General features: G+C 37.9%; 1 protein-coding gene across 1 annotated transcript in view; it reads left to right on the plus strand.

The window, feature by feature from the left end:
- LOC140227525 (GATOR1 complex protein DEPDC5-like) overlaps positions 1–21781 on the plus strand; it is a 47676-nt gene that overhangs the window by 8849 nt on the left and 17046 nt on the right. The window contains 16 exon segments of the mRNA XM_072307926.1: positions 416–585; positions 2069–2267; positions 3351–3482; positions 4203–4300; positions 4302–4383; positions 4908–4961; positions 4964–4984; positions 7014–7148; positions 7631–7692; positions 8639–8782; positions 9357–9550; positions 10742–10838; positions 12116–12272; positions 12726–12962; positions 13611–13988; positions 17253–17375. Coding sequence (XP_072164027.1) covers positions 416–585; positions 2069–2267; positions 3351–3482; positions 4203–4300; positions 4302–4383; positions 4908–4961; positions 4964–4984; positions 7014–7148; positions 7631–7692; positions 8639–8782; positions 9357–9550; positions 10742–10838; positions 12116–12272; positions 12726–12962; positions 13611–13988; positions 17253–17375 — 2283 coding nt within the window.

The raw sequence follows: 21781 nt of genomic DNA on the forward strand, positions 1-21781 counted from the left end.
CCTAAGCCTGTTTTCAAGACTTCAACTTAATTGGTAAGTCTTCAAATTGAAGAATTTTTGGATTTTAAGTTGATATTTACCCGCGATACTAAATCTGTCATGATCCTGAATGCTACAATGCGAAGCCCCATTACGCTATGCGTACGGGGCTGCTGGTCGCTGTGCGTATGGAGCTGCTGGTCGCAGTTAATTGCATGATTACTAAGAAATGAGAGCACTTTGGGGCGAGTAAGTCTCACAGTGTTAGTTATTGGAAAGGTACTTTAACCTGAAACACGGAAATTCAGGGAAACTTTTGAGGTACCAAAACTTTTTATTATCTTTAAGTCAGTTTGATAACAAATCTAAAGAATCTAAAAAAAATTCTGCTGTAGACCTAATATTGAGATTCGTGAGATTCCTTCTGGTTTTGCAGAAATTGTTAGTGTGGAGCAGGGCGTGGCTTCCCTTTTCCAGCTGCGTGCCTACAAAGCAGTCAAAGTCCAGAAGGTCCAGCCAGTGGATGTAGCCCTTGACCTGGTGGAGTTGGTCTTCAAGGACCAGTACATCAGCAGGAGTGACATGTGGAGACTAAAGAACAGCATGGTAAGGATGCACCTCGTCATTTGTATAACCCTACTAAATATATGTGAGAACTATATAAAGAGTACACATTGATGCATCCTTTCCAGGTCATCACTTCAGGGGCCCGTTTCATAAAACTTGTTATCAGTGACAACTGCCACATTTCTATGACAAATTTGCTCTCAGCCAATCACATGCAAGGATTTCAGTAGCTTGTCACATCTATGACAACTTGTCACTGATGACAAGTTGTATGAAATGGGGCCCAGGTGAATCTACTAATGTACTGGGTTTTAGTTTGTAGTTAAAAACAGTGTGTCTTGATATACATTAGAATATATCTGAAACTGCCAATTTGCACTATAATTGAAGAAATGAAATGCCATCTGTACATTGTTCATACTGTAGATATTTTTCCTCCAAAGATTTGAATGACATCACATTTCATCTTTTATTAGTACATTGAACATTAACCCTAATCAGGCCGGGCTTTTTTGGGTGTTTTGTGGCCGGGGAGGGGTTGATTCAACCCCCCCTGAGATCTTGGCCATTGATCGCGCAATCGCCATAAAATTTGGCACGTGCAATACCTGTAGCGTAATCTACAAAGCTATACAAAAAGAAATGGAAATTTTTGTCATAATAATTGATTATGCTAATATATGCGTAAAATCATACATTTTGCTCTAAATCAGAAATTAAAGCTCCTAGAATCCTAGTTTTTGGTGAAAACATTCTTTGTAGCATTCCTAACAATGTACTTGAAAAAAATTTGGTATCACAATCAATTTCTTATGTATTTTATTGTTTTATGAATTTCTTATGTATTTCTTTGTTTTTTCGACCTTTTGTTTTATCATTTTTTTTCCTCAAAATTTATGACAGAACCTATTTCCAGCATAATTATGCTAAAATTAATTAGTTTCAGCCTATGAAAGTGAAAATAATCATATCTTTATGAATAAGAAGAGAAACCTCCATTTGCATAGACATTTTCGGTCTGACAGGCATGTATAAAATGTTATGCAGCGTCGTAACGGTATGCGCAATTTTCGCGAAAATGGTGTCAAAAGATGCGCGAGACTTGAAAGTAAAAAGTCAGCAAACGGCGCGGTCAAAAAATGTCGCACAGCGGAGTAGTCGCGAAAAATGTCGAGGGGGGGGTTGATTTAACCCCCCCCCCCGGAAAAAGGGTTAAGTTACAGATGCCATACAGTGTAACTACAGCAGATCAACCCCCCCCCCCCCCAAAAAAAAAAAAAAAAAAAAGTCATTTGGTCCAGCTAATGTACAAATCTGATGACGGGCAAATACAAGAAGTCAAAATCTTTCGCAGTCATTCCACATTTGATTTGGAGAATTGAAGAACCTGAAATTATGATGATGTTGATTAACAATGCTTTTTAGATAACACATAAAAAGTAGTGCTTATGTCATGTAAACCTGATCAATGACTTGCACTGTGGTGCCTGCCCTCATCCCTGGCACAAAATATATTCTCCAGGTGAACACATGTATCCACATCCAGCAGAAGGTGGAACTGAGCGGGATCCGGGCACAGGTCCAGGAGCTGTGGTCCCGTGGGGAGCGCGTATCGTGTGGCGCCATCACAGAGGACACTCGGGTGGCGTTCCGCTCAGCCACGGCCATGGTGTATCTCTTCATCCAGATGAGCTCAGAAATGTGGGACTTTGACACCTGTGGTTAGCATGACTCATTTTGCCGTTTTGTATTTTGTTGTAAGGCTCGTGGAATTTGTTTCCATAGAACATTGCTTGTACCGTATGTCCTCCACAAGGATATCTTTAAAAATCATCAATCAATCTAAATACAAATTCAGTTATGAAAATATAACTCATTGTCCACATCGTACAGAAAACCCCATTCGATTTGCTTCAGTGGTCAAAGAGAAATGAGGAATTTTGTAGAGGATGTCGGGAATCCCTTCCCTCCAAGTTCTGTCTTTTGTATTCACACACAAGAACATCAAAGTGCTAAAATTGGAAGAATCAGACTCAAGACATGCTTTAGAACAATCTACATTTCTCTGTGACTGCTTAACCAAATTGAATGGGGTTTTCTGCAAAATAGAGCTAAGATGTTATGTTTTAGGACCCTGAAGTAGCATTTAGACAGGCCAATCACATTGGGTGTTATCAGTTCGAAAATCTGATTCAAAATTTTTTGGGACATACTGTACAGGAGGGAGAATACAGGGTAATTAGATGATTTATTACCTATAGCCAGACTTTCCTCTTTCCTCTTGAATTTACATGTGTGGTCTACGGTTTGTATCATGGGGTATGCTATCTGTTTGTCAGCAACCATTTTAAGATTAGTGACCGACAATGTCCATATTAGATTAAGGGAATCTCTCTGCCATTTCTCTTATGCAAAAACACATTGAGTCTTCTACTTTCAGACATGTAATTTCTATGCAAATTTGCACAAACATCACGACTACAGAGTTTAATCTAGTTTAGTCAATTACATATATAACAAGACATCATCACTCTTCTGAGAATTAAAGAACAATTAAAGCTGCGTGGTCTAAGCCATGCTATGCTTTGATGTACCCATCATGTAGATCACTTGCTAGCAGCACACACATCTGTGAGACATGTGAATAAGCCATCATATCAAAATCGTTGGAGTTTCTAAAGTTCTCTTGGCATAGCTTTGTGTTGTTGTTGGTGTGTGTGCGTGTGTTTAAAGGTATACAATGTGCGTACTAATGGTAGAGGAAGTTGAATAGGTAGTAGCCCATTGTTCATGTAACCTTTCAGGTGACCTGTACTGGGAGAAGGCGGTCAGTGGGTTCCTGACTGACCTCTTCAACAAGTGGAGGGACAAGGGAGTCAACAATGAGGTCACCGTTGTTCTCTTCTCTCGGACATTCTTCAGAGCAAGCTGCCTTAGTAAGTTCTGTTCACCGTTATAAACCTTTCATCTGTTTTCTCTATTTCTCACTTAATGGGTCTGTTAGGTCACTGGTATATGGAAAATGTCACATAGATAAAAAAAAAAGAAAGATGTACATATATATATATATATATATATATATATATATATATACAATGTATATAATATAAATATGTATATTCTTATTTCATAGTACTGTATATGATGTGCAGATATTTACATGTATTTGTTTTGATATTATAGGTACAACACCTTTAGAATGAATTCTATTCCTTTTCATAATTTTTCAGGATTTTTGAAGGATTGTGTATCTTCTGGCATATAAGGTCATCGAACTTTGGGTTCAAGCTGTGCATACTGGAGGTTTACATAAGCGCACTAAAGTGCATGCTCTGCTCGGGCAAGGCACTGTGCAATGACGTAAACAAAATGCTTCTATTTTGGGAAATTGCTTGTGTGTAAAGGATGGAAATGAGTTGCTGGCTTGGCGGAGACCTGTGCTCTCCGAGTGCTTTTCTAGTTTGATTGGCAGCAGATGTTTCCTTGGAAACAGTGATGGTGCTGAAGAGGACAGTAATGATTGTGATTATATGAATGATATTTTGTTTCCACTTGATGATGGTTATTAGATGAGGATAGAGATGGTGATAATGGTAGTGATACAATGCTTTCCCACTAAAACACTGTGTTTATATTTTGTCACATGCCAATATCAGCCGAGTTTCCAGAGTCCGTCCGGGAGCACATCAAGGTTGACTATGCCGGCCGCTTCTTCCAGGACTTCTACCGTGTGACCGCCCACCATGAGAGGCGGGGAGGAGTGGCATGGCCTGCTGCAGACCCTCAAAGCCAACTTTACCACCTACCTACAAGAGGTCATGTGCCAAGAACATCCAGGTCAGTCGAAGTCAACAGACACTTGTATGGTACAACAAAGTGGATTTTCATTGGAGCTGGTGACTTTTGATGTGATGATGATGATGATGACGATGATGATGATGACGATGATGATGATAAAGATGTTGATGGCAATGACGACAAGAATCATGGCAATAATGATGTTCATAATAATAATGAAAATACCAAATTTGGATAAAAGAGAGGTTGGGCAATGTGGGAATGTAGAGGCCATTTTGGGTGGATAGTAAAAGACAAAAAAACAAAACAAGATGTTTCAAAGTATTGCCAATAATTATGTCTACAAAAAGTTGTTTCATTAGGATATTTTTTAAAGTGACTAGTACTTCATGACAAGGAATATTCAACTATCACCTTCTTTTGACATGAATGATCACATCAATGACAGGTTTATGGGCCTTGCCTCTACATTGATTTGTGGCACGACATACTTCTGCTCTTCATTTTTGTTGTTATCATAATGCCTTGTATTTGTTGCTTATTTTGTTTTGCTTATTTCCTAGATGGGCCTATGCCACAAGGATACAATTCAACAGCAGCTGAAGGGAACTTCCTTGAACACTCAACATGACACTCAATGGTGAGGGCTTGTGTTTATTAACCCTAATCAGGCTGGGGGGGGGGGGGGGGCGGAATCCACCCCCCTCAACGTTTCGCGCAATATCTTTGCAACGCGATAAGCTCCCGCCGCGATGTTTCATGACTTTTTTCTTTCAAGTATCGCGCAACTTTTGAGACCCAAATTGTTGCGCCCGCGCGTACCGTTTTGACGCGACGCCCGTTCGAAAAAAATTTGTCAACCCCAAAATTGCTCCAAAACGTGATTTTGTGTACAAATCCAATCCAAATTGTGTTTTTTCAATTAATTCACATAAAAATTCATATCTTCACTTAGAATGGCCGAAATCAATTTATTTTAGCATAATAATGCTTCCAAAAATGTCTGTGACAAATTTTGGCCAAAAAACAAACAAAAACAAAAGGTCAAAAAACAGAGAAATACATAAGAAATTCAAAAAACAATAAAATACATAAGAAATTAATTTCGATACAGATTTTTTTTTATCCTATGTCTCAGAAGAATGATACAAGAAACATTTTAAAAAAGAAATTAGCTTAATTGGAGCATTATAAGTGATTTAGAGCCCAAAACTGATTTTATGCATAAATTACAATAATCAATTAATATAAAATATAAAAAAAATTTTTCGGAGAAAGCAACCATACATTTTGATAGAATACGTCGCGGGCGTCGCGTGTGCCAATTTTCGGCGCAATCGCGCGTTCCATAGGCGAGATCTGAATACATAAGAAATTCAAAAAACAATAAAATACATAAGAAATTAATTTCGATACAGATTTTTTTTTATCCTATGTCTCAGAAGAATGATACAAGAAACATTTTAAAAAAGAAATTAGCTTAATTGGAGCATTAATAAGTGATTTAGAGCCCAAAACTGATTTTATGCATAAATTACAATAATTAATTAATATAAAATATAAGAAAAATTTTTCGGAGAAAGCAACCATACATTTTGATAGAATACGTCGCGGGCGTCGCGTGTGCCAATTTTCGGCGCAATCGCGCGTTCCATAGGCGAGATCTGAAGGGGGGGGGGCGGAATCCGCCCCCCCCCCCCCCCCCCCCCCAGATATAGCATAGCCAAAAAATCCCAGCCTGATTAGGGTTAAACCCTTGATGTGCTCTCTTTGTCTGTTGGCATTTATAGATATCTTGAGACTTGATGGCAATGAATAAAGATTACTTTAATCCCCCTAATCTCGATTGTGTCATGACATGTATGCCCTTCTAGTTTTATGAGATGCATTGCTACACCTTACAACTGTAGGTCAAGTGTGGATAGATCGTTTAGTGCTGATGAAAAGCTTTAAAGAAAGTTACACCACGATGCCTGGATGGATTAAAGGTGAAAGGTACTATTCTAATAATGTTTTCAGCTGAAAGAGAGAGTGAGAATACAAATGTATGAGCTGTGGGGTCCTGCCATGCTACCAGAGTGTGAATATGTAGCAATGAAGAAAATGGGGTTGAATGCATGTATGAAAGATAAAGGCTAAACCTTTCTCTTCATCAGGCCATGCAATTGTCACATGTGGAAAAGAAATTGTTTTTTTAATGGAATCAAATGAGGCAGGAAGAGAAAATATGCTACTTGTCACTCCATATTGTGAATAAGGCAGGGGAGAATTTATGGGAGGATTCATGAAAAAAAAAGGTCATACAAAACACAAAGTATCTGCATATCATGGTCAAGAGAAGTGGAGCATAGTAAGGTTTTTTTTTTTTTTCTTACTGTCAGTATTCAATGTACAGGATTATATTTGCATGCAAGCGTATTTGATGTCATGTCAGATAGTGGTGTGTGGAACAAACACTGCATCTTGTCTTCACTTCATATCTGTTTTTTGAGAGAAGCTAAAAAAAAATAGTAACTGTTCCGTTTCCACAGTCATTGCTGCACACTACTTCATGATGTATCTTTCACATCAATTTTGAAATTGGTCAAAGCTGTATTTGACCTTTATCTTATTTTGGCATTAGTTGTCTTTTCTTTGCCTTTTCTTCATGTTCTACTTGTTAACTACAGTATTTGACAAGCATTTTGTGGACAGAAACTTTGAGCGGACTGGACAACTCGTGGTGCTATTGACCCCTGGAGCAGGAGTGTTTGAGGTTGATCGGGAAATGTGCAAGATAACTAGGCAGAGGATGATTGATTATGGTCAGTCAGCAAGTCAACTGTTCTGTGTGTATTTACCTTGTTTGTTCTGTGGTGGATCATTAAACAGTCACTAACTCGCCTTTAGTATCTGTGATCCTTTCTTGTATATTGGTATTCCACACCAAGTATCATGTGGTATAAAGTGGCTTTGATGTTTAGAGACTCCTGAAGCATGCCATGGACTCCATTACAAAATAAAGCAAAGTATCTATGTTGAATATAATGAAGCAACCTTTGAATAAACAGCAAAAAAAAAAAAAAAAAAAAAAAAAAAAAAAAAAAAAATTAATGTTATTTCTTGCTTAAAGTACAAAAGGCCACAGCAAGCTTTGAGTGAATGTGCACACATCAATGTGTTTAATATACATTGTATACCAGTACTTTCTGTCAAGTACATAGTTTAGTGAATGCTTGTAGGACCATGTGGTTACTGTTCAGACTGAGGAATGTTAACTTTGTAATGTTCTTCCTTATACTGACAGGTATTGGCAGCGATCTAGTGTGCTTAGCTGAACAGCCCCTCCATGCTGTTCCCCTCTTCAAGGTATGTGTTAATCAATCAGTTTAATATTGTTTCATTACTTCACTAATTAACCTTTGTTCAGCACCATATTATGATACTCGTCCAAACAATGCCAACTCCATATGAAGTGGGACGGAGAGAAACATGTTTGGATTTTCGTGTGTATACATGTGCCTATGGGCATTTTCACTTTGTATCTCTCAGACAGACTTTGCTAGAATACCTGCTCGATTATTCTTGAGACTCGTCCTCAGTGGGTTAATTGTTGAAATTGCCTTCATCATTATGCTCTAGATGATGAGTCAACTAACACTGATAACTTCATTTCTGTGAAAGAGGATTTACTGTTGGACCCTTTTGGAAGGCAGTCTTTGTACAGTTATTTCCATGACGGTCAAAACTAATCATCCAAATCGCTCTCTCTGACAAACCACTGTTCATCATACATATACACTGTTGTAAGTGTAATATGCTCAGAACCTTGCAGAAGTGCACAGTATTCCGGCCTTCCATATAAATCCCAAACTTGGCTTATTTCATACAGAACTGACTTCATTTTGGGCTGCTTTAGCATGACTGTAAATACTTTGATTGTACCTACAGCCAAAATTTATTTTGCTTTATATTAAAAGATGCCTGCCTGGCATGAATGGCAATATTAACACAAAATGGTAGTTGCTGAAGTTTTAACAAACAGAAGATAATGCAACATTTCTGAGATCATAGTTGTTGGTGTTTTTGTTTTTGTTTTTCATGGCGGTTTAGGCATCATCAGAAATTGTTCAGTTCCTTACATTGCATTAATTGTAAACACAAAGTATTGTGTGTCGATTAAGTTCGATGCATCATGCAACTCAGAAGATTGATAGCATGTTATTGAGACATGGAACATTTCAACTACTGTAGCACATCTAACTGATTTTGTCTATTTCTCCATTTTTTTTCTGCTGTTGTCAATATTTTGTAGTTCCATAACAAAGCCAAAGAATTCAACCCCGTTGGTGTGGACTACAACATTCCACACTGGCTCAACTACAGCTTCTACACCAAAGATGAAGGCCATGAGAAGAGTGGCAAGTTCAAGCCAAGGATCAAACTTGCAGAGAAAACGGTAAGAAAACAAAGTTAGGGACTTGAAAATTTCTCACCTCAGTACACAATAATGAGGACTTCATATTTTCTTCCAAAGAACATAATAGAAATGGTTTGCTAGTTCCTGCATTAATTCATTACTTATCCTATTATGCTAAAAAATACATTCAGTTTTTGCCATGGCTCCTTGACAGCAGTGTGAACTTTTTATCTGGATTTGTTTATTCTAGATCAATTCTAGGTTATCATTTTATAAGCATAACAAGAATCTGAACAAACATGAACATTTGCAAAATAATGCAAGGAGTCATTGCATAAACTTTGTCTCAGTTTAGATCAGTGTTGATGAAAACTTTCCCATCTGGTGGCCTGAAGAGAGGATGCTGTTTCTGGTACTTTCACAGCAAGTGTAGGGTTATTTCTTATTCACACATAGTACAGTGTAGTTATACACTCTCAGAGCATGCCAGAGCGGGTATGTGTTGTAGGCTTTCTACTCCTAAATAAACGTACCAGATTTGTGAGAAAACTTTGAGCAAACATATTTTTTGGCCCTTTTGTTCATTTCAACGCTACCTCCCCGTCATCCTCAGGTGAATCCAAGCAAAGCTAGTGAACCTCTTCCAAGTCTTGTGAATGGACATCTCCCAGTTTCTGCCAGACACGCCCTCCTTCGCAACATCTCGTCAGACCACTCACTTCTCAAATCAGACGACATCGACTACCAGTGCGAGGAGTACGATGAAAGAGTCTTCAAGATGCCTAGCTGCAAGTCACCAAGTCCAAGGTATTTGTCGTGTCCATCTTGCTTAGCAGTCCTCATTATGACCTCATCTTCGCCTCACCCCCCCCCCCCCCCCCCGCAAAAAAAAAAAAAAAAAAAAAAAAAAAAAAAAAAAAAAAAAATCAATGAATTAGAATAGCAGGTGTTAAGGGCAGTAGATATAAGTCAGTGCTGAAGTCTAAACTTCAGATGCCAACAAATTTTGAGTGGTCATGCCTACAATGATGGTACAATGTTTTGTATGAGATGAAGGATGAGAGCCTTTGTTCAACAAGGCAGAGCAGACTGAGTTGAATGGAGCATTTTCAATCTTAACCAAATTCCAAATTCTTGTTCTGTTGCACAAATAAAAGCAGTTCGATTTGGTGTTATAATTTCTTGGGTTTTTTTTTGTTTTTTTTTTTTGGTTTGTTTTTTTTTTTTTTGGGGGGGGGGGTTCAAATACAAGGTCAACTGGGTTTGGTCCCACCAACCTAATATTTTCAACAGTGACAATGGTGTGAAAGTGTTGAGTTTGATGAGGAGCCAAAAGAAGTGATGTGCATGGTTGGTTTAGGTCATCACAAGCTCTCCAAAACTGTGCGACAGTATTTGCATGCCATAGAATAAAAGATGTGCAGTGATCCTCTTTAGCAGGTGCCATGTGATGGGCTGTAAACCAATCCAGTAGTAGGGATTTTTGTAGATTTTGTATAGTGCACGGTGATCAGAAAACACTCAAATTGACATTTTCATAATTTTGTTCAAATACCGACTTATCTTTAGTGTGAGCTTGGGGTAGAGATGATAAAGTTGTCGTCTGAAATATTTGTATTTTAAGTCAATTCTGTTAACTTACACCTGTGCTTATCTAAATAACATTCTTCATTACAGTCACATGATGCTCTATTACTGCCAAAAAAATACCTGTGATGACTTTATCATATATGATACATACTGTATATAGGGACCAAAATGTAATGCATGTGGCTCTCAGAACTCTATGTGCACGTTTAGTACACGTACATGAGATATTGAGTTCTATACACCTAAGGAAAAGTACAGCACCTTTCTTCTTTTTTTTCCTAGTGGCAACAGTGAAATTTATGTTTTAGTCCCTCTAAGCTGGTGTCGGGACATTTGCAAGTCTCTGTGTATTGCCATTTTGAGAATGTGATTGTGTTCTCAGTGCAAAGTATTTCCTTTTCAACGCAGAACTCCAGCTTCCATGCGCCCATCGTCAGCTGGGCGGGGTTCGAGACTGCCTGCGTCCTGTGGCCAGGCTGCCGGCAAGAAAACCGAGGAATCACAGGTATGAAGATAATGATGGTATCTGCCTGAAAATATTTCCTGTTGTATCACCAGCTTTTAGGAGAAAATTTAGTGTCAGAATCTGTAATTTTAGAAGTGCAGGGTCTTTCAAAAGATTGCAGGCATGACAAAATGGAATGCTCTTTACAACATCATCAGAGTAATGATGAAGATGTAATAAAAACTGGGAGAGAGTAATGAGCAATGTTTCCATTCATAAAACTCTTGAAAGCCTACTGCATTTCATCTTAGCACTTGTGTCATCAATGGTTTTAGATCTGTGCATCTATTAACCCTAAAAAGACTGGGCTATTTTGGTAGCTCGAAAGACTGGGGGGGGGCCTAAAGGGCCCCCCCTTAAGATCTCGGCCGTGGATCGCGCGATCACCGCGGAAATTTGCACAATGGTAGTGTGCGATGTAATCTACAAGATCGTATATTTAAATTTTCCAAAATAGTCTTCTTTTATTTTATTTTGATTAATTATGCTAATTTATGCAAGAAATCAGACTTTTTGATCTAAATCAGTAAATAAAGCTCCAAAAGTGTTCATTTTTGGTCTAGATATTCTTTGTGGCATTCTTAGCAAATGCATTGGAAAAAAAAATCGGTATCAAAATTAATTTCTTATTTATTTTATTGTTTTATGAATTTCTTATGTATTTCTTTGTTTTTACGACGTTTTGTTTTTGTTGTTTTTTTCAGCAAAATTTGTGGCAGACCCTTTTTGAAGCATAATACTACTAAAACAAATTGATTTTAGCCATTGAGAGTAAAAATAAGCATATTTATATGAACCATGTGATAAAATTCAATTTGTATTGACTTTGTACACAAAATCACATTTTTGAGCCATTTTCGGTCTCACGTGCATGTACAAAAAGTTATGTAACTTCAGAACCGTACCCCCGGGCGTCACAAATTTGGTGTCAAAATGTGCGGGAAACTCGAAAGAAAAAAGTCATAGAGCATCACGGCGAGAGCATTGCGTGTTGCTGAGTAATCGCGCGAAATGTCGAGGGGGGGGGCCTTTTAGGCCCCCCCCCAGTCTTTTTAGGGTTAAGTGGAAATACAGTACTTTAGCTCTTCGGGTTACTCGTACAATGTATTCAAGCAGTATCTGTAGACTGATTGTAATACTTTGGGGCACATGTTGCTCAGCCTATTTAACTTTTATTTTTACTGTTTTTACTTTTTTTAGTTGTGATCTTCAACATGAGAATGCATAGAAATGGTATTTAAAGTTCCCTTCATTTTTTTAATACTGTGTCTCAAAAGAACCAGAAGCTGAGAGGTGGCTTGAAGGAGTCAAGCAAAAGACAAAATTCACCAGGAGCTCGACAGGGAAGCTTCCATTCTGATGATGGGGGTGCGGCCATAGCTATTCCTGGGAGGGGCTCGAAAGGTAGCCCATTCACCAGACTGCAAAGAGAAGGTAGGACAATCTGTCTCCTTACCAATGTTCTGTCAACTGTAACAGTAGTGTCCATAAGTTTGGCTTGAACATAGTGTATTGAGGTTAAGCTTTGATTGTCATGGAGAGTAGAGTAGGATTGTCTGTTTTGTGATTGATTTTCTTCAAACATTACCGTAATTTCTTTTTTGCTAACTTTTTTGTCTCTGTGTAGTTAATGAAGTGTGATATTTCTGTTATTTAGGTAGTTATTGTACAAAACTATAAGAAGTGAAATTTGAAACTTAACTTTAAAACTTTGCCAACAATCATTAACAGGAAAATTTTCACTTGTCATAAAGTTCTAACATTCTCTTCATGGAGATACATTGGATTTACAGAGTAAAGCTCACATTAAGAAGTATAACAAGTCCAGTCAGTAATGTGTAGGTGCATGTAGCCCTTGAGACAAGTTCATTGTTTGTCTTCCTGCAGCAAACCTCTACAGTCAAAGCTTTGAAGGGGCCAAAAGTAAGGACTCCCTCTACGAGAACCAGATCTCCATGTCGCCGCAGGGCATAGTGGTCGGCAGTACGGGTGCCATCCACAACGTTGGCAACCAGACTGGCCAGAACCCACCATCGAGGGCGCTGATCAATCCCTTTGGGACATCCAACATGATGGTCAAATTAACGTCCAACAGGAGGCGCTGGACCCACACTTTTCCACAAGGTCAGGCCATGGTTCTCTGGTGAAGTCTGAAATTCCATTCTTTGAATAAAAAAAAAAAAAAATGGCCACTTCTTTGTAGGACCATTTAATTGAATAATTAATTGAATAACACTTGTCAGCATGATCACTCTTGTAGTGATAGAACAGGTGTTGTAGCAGACTAATGTTGTGATTAAGCATTGTTACTTTAAAGATTTTGCATGTTGTTAGATGATGGGGTGGGGGAACAAGAGTCAGGGGAGGGAGAGAGATGAACCTAAAACATTGTGCGTCTGTATTTCTAATGTACTTCCTACCATTTTATGGTCCAATTGAATTTTTTGAGGACAGTAGAGCTGTAATTGGTGTCAATTGTGTCTAGAAATGTTTTATGTTCACTTTTATTTGTGTCATTCTTCTTACTTTTTCCGTATCATCCATTAATACAGCAAGAAACAACTATTATATATGACTAACAATTTATTCCCACCTAACTCCATGCTAATTCAATGATTTCATGTAAAATAGATTTTTATTCATTATGTGATGTAGTTCTTCTCGAACAAATGAAAGTACAAATATATCATGTATTTATTTTTGTTATATTCATATATATAATGAAAAATTCACAATTATCGTTCCACTATATCCACCACACCCATCTCACAGGCCCTACAGGGGCTACCATACAGGTCCACCATAGACACCAAACACCCTATCATCAGTCAATCCCCTTCCACTTACCCCACCAAGCCCAGTACCATCAGTCAAACCACCGCACCCACCGAAACTCGGTCACCCAGGGTTCCTCCCCATCTAGCCCCTTTCATCCCAATGGGGGCATCATAGTGGTCGGCCCAGAATCAGCGGGTGGGACGGGGGCGCGGACACTCAGTGACTCTCTGGAGAGGGGTGCTGTGCCTCCTGGCCCCAGCGAGCAGCGACTCCGCCCATCTGCAAGCGGTAGTAGCCTGGTCAGTGCAGGGTCGTCCCCCAGCACAGACACTGTGCTCCAGAGGCCAGGCAGTGCCAGTACGGGAGAACATGGTAAATGATACTTAATGTTTGTGTGAATTTTTGACATAATTTATATTATTCCAATCATGCTTCTTCATCTACATAAGACCTACAGTTGTATCTCAATGAAGCAACAGGTGTCCAATTAAAAGTTTCATCTTTAGCTGGCACATTGATTCTCTGTCTTATTGTAAACATTCATTATGCGTAATTGCTTACTGGCACACTTGATGTGTGATCGATACCATTGCATATATTTTCCATTATAAAATATAAAAGTCTTAAAAATGAAGTGCATAAACTTCCTGCATTATATGACCTCTTTTATTCTTTCTTTCTTTTTTTTTTGCATATAATATATGAAGTTTGATTACCATATGCTAAACAGCTGCCCATGCAAAGATATGTGATGTGCCACAATACAAGCTTGTTATCATTAGTGTGTTTTTTCATGTTTTAAAAGCCAAAAAACAAAAGGAAAGAAAATAGACTCGCAAAAATTATCATATGCTCTACCTCTGTTTCCTTGCTCAGAATGAAAGTATATAATGCTGTTCACTCACATGGATAAATATTTGATTTGCACTAAACTTATACAGCAACATCCATCATTTCCTCCAGGCTTCTGCAAAAAAAAAAATCATTTGCTCCTTTAATTATCAAATTACAATGATTTGCAAAGTTTTCATATTTATACTTTTTAGAATACATGTACTCCATGTCCTGCATGAATGCAGAGCTCCGGACATATTATGTGGTGCCAGGAAAACGAAAAATAGGCATTTTTTTCCCATGCAAGTTCGCACTATTCATCATTTTTGAAATTCTATGCATTACAGACAGTATAGTATGTACTCATTCAGGCAGCAGAAATGATTTTAGGTCTTTTCTCTTTCTTCACACCTCATTTTACTTTTTCAGTAATACATATGTGTATGTTCAATACAATTTCGTGAAATGATAGGCTTAGGGGTCTTTTTTCTATGTGATGCTTTGGAATTTATGAATTTAATGAAATTACAATCATTGTTCTCGACAAATTGTCAAATACATTTTAGAGTGTACACAGTGTACATGCATTGTTCCATGCATCATTGTGAAACTTTGGGTTGGTAGCCCTTTTGTACAAGATGTCTTTTTTTTTCTTTCTTTCATTTTGTAAATCTGAAAGTAGCTTGACTCGTTACAGCAAAGAATGAGACTCTTGTGAGGTAAACAGATCACAATATTCAATTCAAGGTCTTTTGGTCACATTTGTGTGAAGAAGAAGCCCTCATGTTCAAAAGGCACAAGAAATGGTCCTCTTTCAGTCATGTGAAATGAAAGAAATTTGTCATGTAAACATTGCTTACTGCAGAACTAGCAGGCAGTAGAAACCAAAGTTTGCATCTTGTTTGCTGAAAGACAACTACAGTGATCAGATGAAATCGGTGGAAACAAGAAGAGTGTTACGGGGCAGATCCAGGTATTCCGTAAAGGGGAGGCGCCTGTACTAAAATTAAAGGGGGCACTCGTGCCCCCCCCCCCCCCCCCACCACCACCACCACCACTGGTGTTAAAAGAAAAACAACTGTTAGCCGTAAACATTTGTGAGTTAGCAGCATTTAAAGGAAAGAGTCCTTCATGTTATTATGCTGCCTGCTTTGTTTGAAAACAGAAAAATCAGAGAAACAGATTTCTGAAAATTTGGGAAAGCAATCAGAAATATTAAAAAGTTATGAATTGTTTTAGTTTGGAGAGTGAGACAAACTTGCAACTGTATGTGAGATCTTGGCGTTGAGAAGCTTTCCATTAAGTTTGTGCACAAAAATTCACTAATATTTCATTTTCCCTGAGAAGATTTTCTACTGACCTGTTCTTGGTATATTGTGTGACATGTTTTTGTGTCTCATCCGCAGTGGATATCTGCCAGTGCCCAAATATTTGAGGAAAATAAACATTTGCAAAATTTTGTGTGCAGACCAAATGGAGAGCTGCTCAACATGTACAGAAGAGTGATTATACAACTGTACATGATGTACAGTTGCCAATTTGCCACATATTTTGAACTATTAAATTTTCTATAAATTTGGTGTTACGTGTTTGATTTTTCTCAATCATTCACTGATCTGCTTTTTAGATTTTTCTATCTTCTTTCCGCACAACACAATACAAGGTTGGACTTGACCTTTAAGTAGCAAAGTATCATGTTGAAGGTACCTCTCTAATGAGATGTAGATTATTTCAAACTGCTTTCCGGGACCCTTTTCTTCCCATCTGGAGATGACTCACATTTTCATCTCCAGTGTAACACAACGATGTATGCTGAAAACCAGACTAGTCACTGCAGAGATAATGCAATGACCTGATGACCCATACACTGTACATGTATACTCAGTATGGTGTAATTCATGAATATGCCATTAACTCAAATTTAAGTGTATACACTGAGAGTGTCCACATTCATTAGGAAAGGAGATTTTTATCATATCAGCTTGCAGGAAGAGACAAGAAAAGAAAGAAAATTTGATCATTCTTCCCAGTTTTGTCTAAAGTTTAGCTTGACCAATACCATTTCATGGAATTGTGCATATTAATGCGGACCACCATTACTGGCTCAGTTACATGTAAAAAAACGTACATGTGAAGAAGAAGAAATCATATATGTGCAGTGACCAAGAATAGATAACTAGTAGTTCCAGGAATGACTCTGCGTATAGCATTTAGAGAATTCTGCTGATTATTTATAGCTGTGGTTGTAGAACTTGGATGGCATTTTATTCCGACTTAGAGGTACTAACCATTAGCATGTTCATCTCTATGAGAGATTTAGTAAGTATTTTACCCAGAGAGCTATGCCTCTTACTCTATGTATCATTGCCTTATTGATAAATACAGCATTATTCTACACAAGATTCTACACAATTCAAAATTGGATGTCCGCTCTATTCATGGGCATGGCATCTCCGTTTAATAGTCACAAAATTTATGTTTACACTAAATCTCTATGAGAGATGTAGTAAGTATTTTACACAGAGAGCTATGCCTCTTACTCTGTGTGTATCATTGCCTTATTGATAAATACAGCATTATTCTACACAAGATTCTACACAATTCAAAATTGGATGTCCGCTCTATTCATGGGCATGGCATCTCCGTTCAATAGTCACAAAATTTATGTTTACACTAAAAGCAAGTCAGCAAGGAGTCATATGTACCAAGGTACGTAGCATTCACGTAACGTTTCTTTCCATCCATCCCTTGTGTGTTTCACCCGTCCATCCCAATGTCTGTCCAAACTTTGGCCGTGTCCAGGGACGCGGACCTTCTCGGATGGCGTCGGGTCATGGGATCTCCGCCAGCACCCGTGGCTCCGGCGGTCCAACAACTTCATCGGGGTAATGGGGAATTGGGAGTGGAATCCCCTTACCTTAACAGGTGCTAAGCTCATCATCTGTGTGTCTGTGTGCCTTCAACCTACACCCCCTCCCCCCTTCGAATCCTCTGGATTCTTTTCAGCATTTAACAATCAAGAGGCACAAGGGCAGGAATTTTCCAAAACACACTGAATATTTTTAGTGACTTCTCTTCCTATACTTCCCATTATTTGATCTTTTTTTAGTAGCTTTGTGTTGTTTCCTTTGTTTGCAGTGAACCAGTTGTTTTGATAAGTGTTTAAGGTAATGCGGCTTTGTTTATGTTCTACAGGAGGATTTGTTACTGAAATAGTTAGAAATGACCTGTTGCTTAAAGAAAAATACACCGCTTGCAACTACACTATTGAAATGAAAGCTTGGAAAAAAAAATCAACATTAAACAAATAAAACTAGGACTAATGGATGTAATTGGATATTTTTGCTGTGCCCTTCTGTTTCTTGATTGAAACTAACTTTATTGCTGTGTCTGTTTGCTGATAATAAGTGTTGCAAACCCCTTCTAATCTACATCCCTGCTGTTTCATGTTGTGAGGTCAAACAGTAAGCATTATACTCAAAATGAAAGACTCAAAGATCTCCTGTTTTCTTCTTTGATTTTTCTTTTCCATTTTGGCTGTTGGTGTAAGTGAAAGTTAAATGTGAATACAGTATTATAATGGCATGATGTGATTGAGTTTGCAAGTGAATTGAACCAGAGGATTGTTATACTTACTATGCAGTGAATTCCAGGTATGCATGTGTGTCATGGTGTGTTAAAGGAGTTTATTCCTCTTTATTGCATTCAGAATTCTTTTCCCATTATTGATGACACCAAAGTGTCTTTTAGTGTCTCTTATAAAAGTGAAATGATTATGGTTAATATGGAGTGTGTACATTTTATTTCATCATTCTACAGCAGAACAGGTCAAATTAAGAATATTGAATAAATATTTAAATGAGGGTTTTTGCATGGCATGTCACCTTTTCCTCTCTGAAGGTGCAGAGAACCTTTCGTGGTATGTAGAATTTATAGTGTGCCCATTCTCATTCAAATCTCACACACAAGGCCATTGATTGTCCACTTCTTCCTTGAAGAAGATGTTGCATGAAATGTGTCTGTAACAACTTGTCATTGTACGTGTCTACGTGTACTGTAATGAACTTTATTGCAGTAAGTTATAAGTCATAAATTTCAGAAACTGCAATGGTCTTCCCGTCTTTGTTTTGTTTTGTTTTGTTTTGTTTTTTGTTAAAATGCTACACAAACAAATTTAATGCATCTGTCACTGGACAAATTCAAATACTTTTTGATGCACTTAAAATGTATATGTAGCCATCTTCATGACATTCAAATGCATCTTCCTTGTATTACTCTATGTAAATTTCATGCCTTTCATATATCCAGTGCATGCAAACACATACTGCATTGTTGTCTGCGTACTATCCAAAGCATGCAAAATATACTCTGCAAAATGGCATTTGCATTCATTCACATTGTTTATGGCACATTTTTAGACATTTGGATATGACTTTACATCATAAAATCACGAAAAAGTTGCCAGACTTTATTATGTGTTGGGTCTCCAAAGAGAGATTTTGAGCTCTAAAATGATACATGTATTTAACCAATCGAAATCAGATGTTCTTGACGAAGTGATAAAAAAAATACACCATGTAATGTATTATTGAGAAAGGGGGCCTTGGAATTAAAGACCTACTGATTTCCATTGACTCCAATATCTCTCTTAATAGAGAATTAAATGTTTGCTGCAAACATGAATAATTTATCAGCTTATTCTGAAAATTGCACATACAAACACAGTTTAATCACAAATATACAAGGTACTTAAATGTATTTCAAAATGTCCATGATGCCACTCACTGGGAACTTTTTCATGAGGTTTTTATATATATATATACATGTATGCATATTTTTATGTGTCTCATGAGTACAGAACAGAAAAGGGAGATTGCAAAGATGGGTCTTCAAACTGAGAGAAAAACATTAATCTCCCCAAATTTCATGCTTCTAATGTTTAGTGCAGAGAGGGGGGTCAGAAAATGGCAACAATTGAAAATTAACATTGTTGTTATAGTTGAAAATCAGCAACTCTAGGTGGGTTTATGATGCAAGGTCGAAATATGGAAGTGAGAGCAAATTACCCTCCCCACTCCCCATCCATTTCATATGATGGTTTTTTAATGCTCTCTGTGCTACATTGTCTGGATTGTACTTAAAAACCAACTTCATGTATCAGTCAACTTTAAGTGCACTGCAGAGTTTCTGCTCCCTAGGTGGCATTACACTGCAAAAATAATGCAGTACAGATGGTGCTAGAACTATTGTATATGCGTGATTAATAGAGGTGATGTCACACTAAAAAAATGAGTGTGATACTACTTCTCACAGTAGCTTGTATTGCATTGATTTAGTACCTGTGTGCCTGGGTTGCTGCTGTATTGTTGCCATGTGTTTGTGTATGTGCACCAGCTAGGTGCATCAACCCGTGTACGTACAGATGCGATTGTGTGCAGTTTTCAAAGCTATAGTTAGCTTTTCATAGTGAGAGCACTAGTAATTATCACATTGTTTCAGGCAGTGTAAAACTGCCTCACATTATCAGTTTTTGTTGTGTGCATTCACTCAATCTGCATATAATGAATAAATGTTCTATAAAGCACTCAGCATCATAGGAAAAAGACTGATACTTCTCTTTCTAGAAGGAAGGGTGGTTTTTGTACCTGTTTTACCCCTACATGCAAACTTTTTTTTTCTCCATAATCAAACTCTATACAAATATCTCTGAAGCATCTAAAATTGTTGTGCATTTTGACTATCTGGGAGCATGTAACAAAAGTGCAGTAACAACTTTTAGGAGCAAAGGATAAATTTAGATATTGAGAACAGCTGTTTGTTAAAAATGCTGAAAACAAGTTGTTTATTTCTTCTCCACACCATGATTGACAGTCAATAATCAAAAATTTTGATGGAGGTGTTTGTTAAGAGATAAAATTTAACACTCTGTACTGTTTGGTTGGTATGCAATGTTATTGTGTCTGTAGTTAATAGCAGGTGCTGCAGACTGCACAATACAACAAGAATCAACATGCAGATGCATACCTCTCTTTGGGAGATGTTTGTAAAAATTAATTGCACCTGTCACATGGTTGTTTGATAGGGTATGTAGCAAGATTCTCAGGTCAATAGCAGGTGTATTACAGTGAAATGTATTGTCTACACCTGGGAATGGTATACAGTGTCCCCAAAATAGCACTGGTAAGCTGAGCTGCAGTACACAAATCTTGCACCTGCTTGGACATCTTTGGTCATTCACCCATTACTTTTTATTGATTGGTGTCCCTATGCAGTATATCAAAACCACCTGTGTGAGAATAGAGATGAAGAGTAGTACAGAACAAAGCAATGCTCACTCTCAAAATTAGGATATCAAAGGGTACGTTTTTCATTGCTCTCATCATGGACCTAATATACAAGGACATTCATTGTATCGTTTATTAATTCATGCACCTGTACATGTACATCTCAAAAGCGCCACAAAGACATTTTTAACATGCTTCACTGCTTTGATCCCATGATCGTCATCACCAGCAAGCCAGGAGAAGAACAAGACGATTCGAGAAATCTATAACTGTATGCGCAGAAGAAAATGACTCACACAAATCAAGTTCAGTGAATGTGCAGTTGTGGTGTATGTTAGGAAATCATGCCTCAAACAATATCGTTCGGGAGAAGCAGGCAGTTTTTAAAAGAAAGCTAACATTTGGCAGAATGATAGTCATTTGAAATCTCAATATTTCACTTTTCCGCAGCTTATTCCAGAGCAAAAAGGGATGGTAATGGTACAGAACAGGTATATCTTGCCATTAGGCAAGGTCTTGTGTGTGTCTGAAAATGTGCGAATCAGCAATTACCCATCTTTTGACACAAAATGTCATGTTGTCAGGTTTTGCTGCTCTATCATCTGTATTTATTCAAAGACATTTCCGTCTGAAAAAGGCACATCAGCAAAACAAGACTGAAATGAGGGAAATGATTCTTTTGTTAGTGACGACACATGATCACACAATCGTTATTGTCCAGACACCTGAATGTACTCATTAAGATTATTAATCAGGTGGTGGTGGTGATGATGGGATCAAAGAAAGACCTCTGTTCATAGTCCATGTGTAGTAGGTCCATGCTCTCATATAGCGTATCTTCTATACCAAACCTACACCAGAGGAGTGCTTGAACCCAACCGAAGTGTACCGCGCTGAACCATACTGAGCCAAAAGTAGTGAACCACTTTCCAGTGTGCCCCAATAAGTGTACCACACCATACCATACCAAGCCAGGGAATGCTCAAATGCAAATTGGTCCAAAAGCGTTGTATTTCTGTACCAGAAGGTGGCATGAAAAGAATGCAT

The sequence above is a fragment of the Diadema setosum genome, chromosome 4 (genome assembly GCF_964275005.1).
Source record: "Diadema setosum chromosome 4, eeDiaSeto1, whole genome shotgun sequence".
NCBI lineage: Eukaryota > Metazoa > Echinodermata > Echinoidea > Diadematoida > Diadematidae > Diadema > Diadema setosum.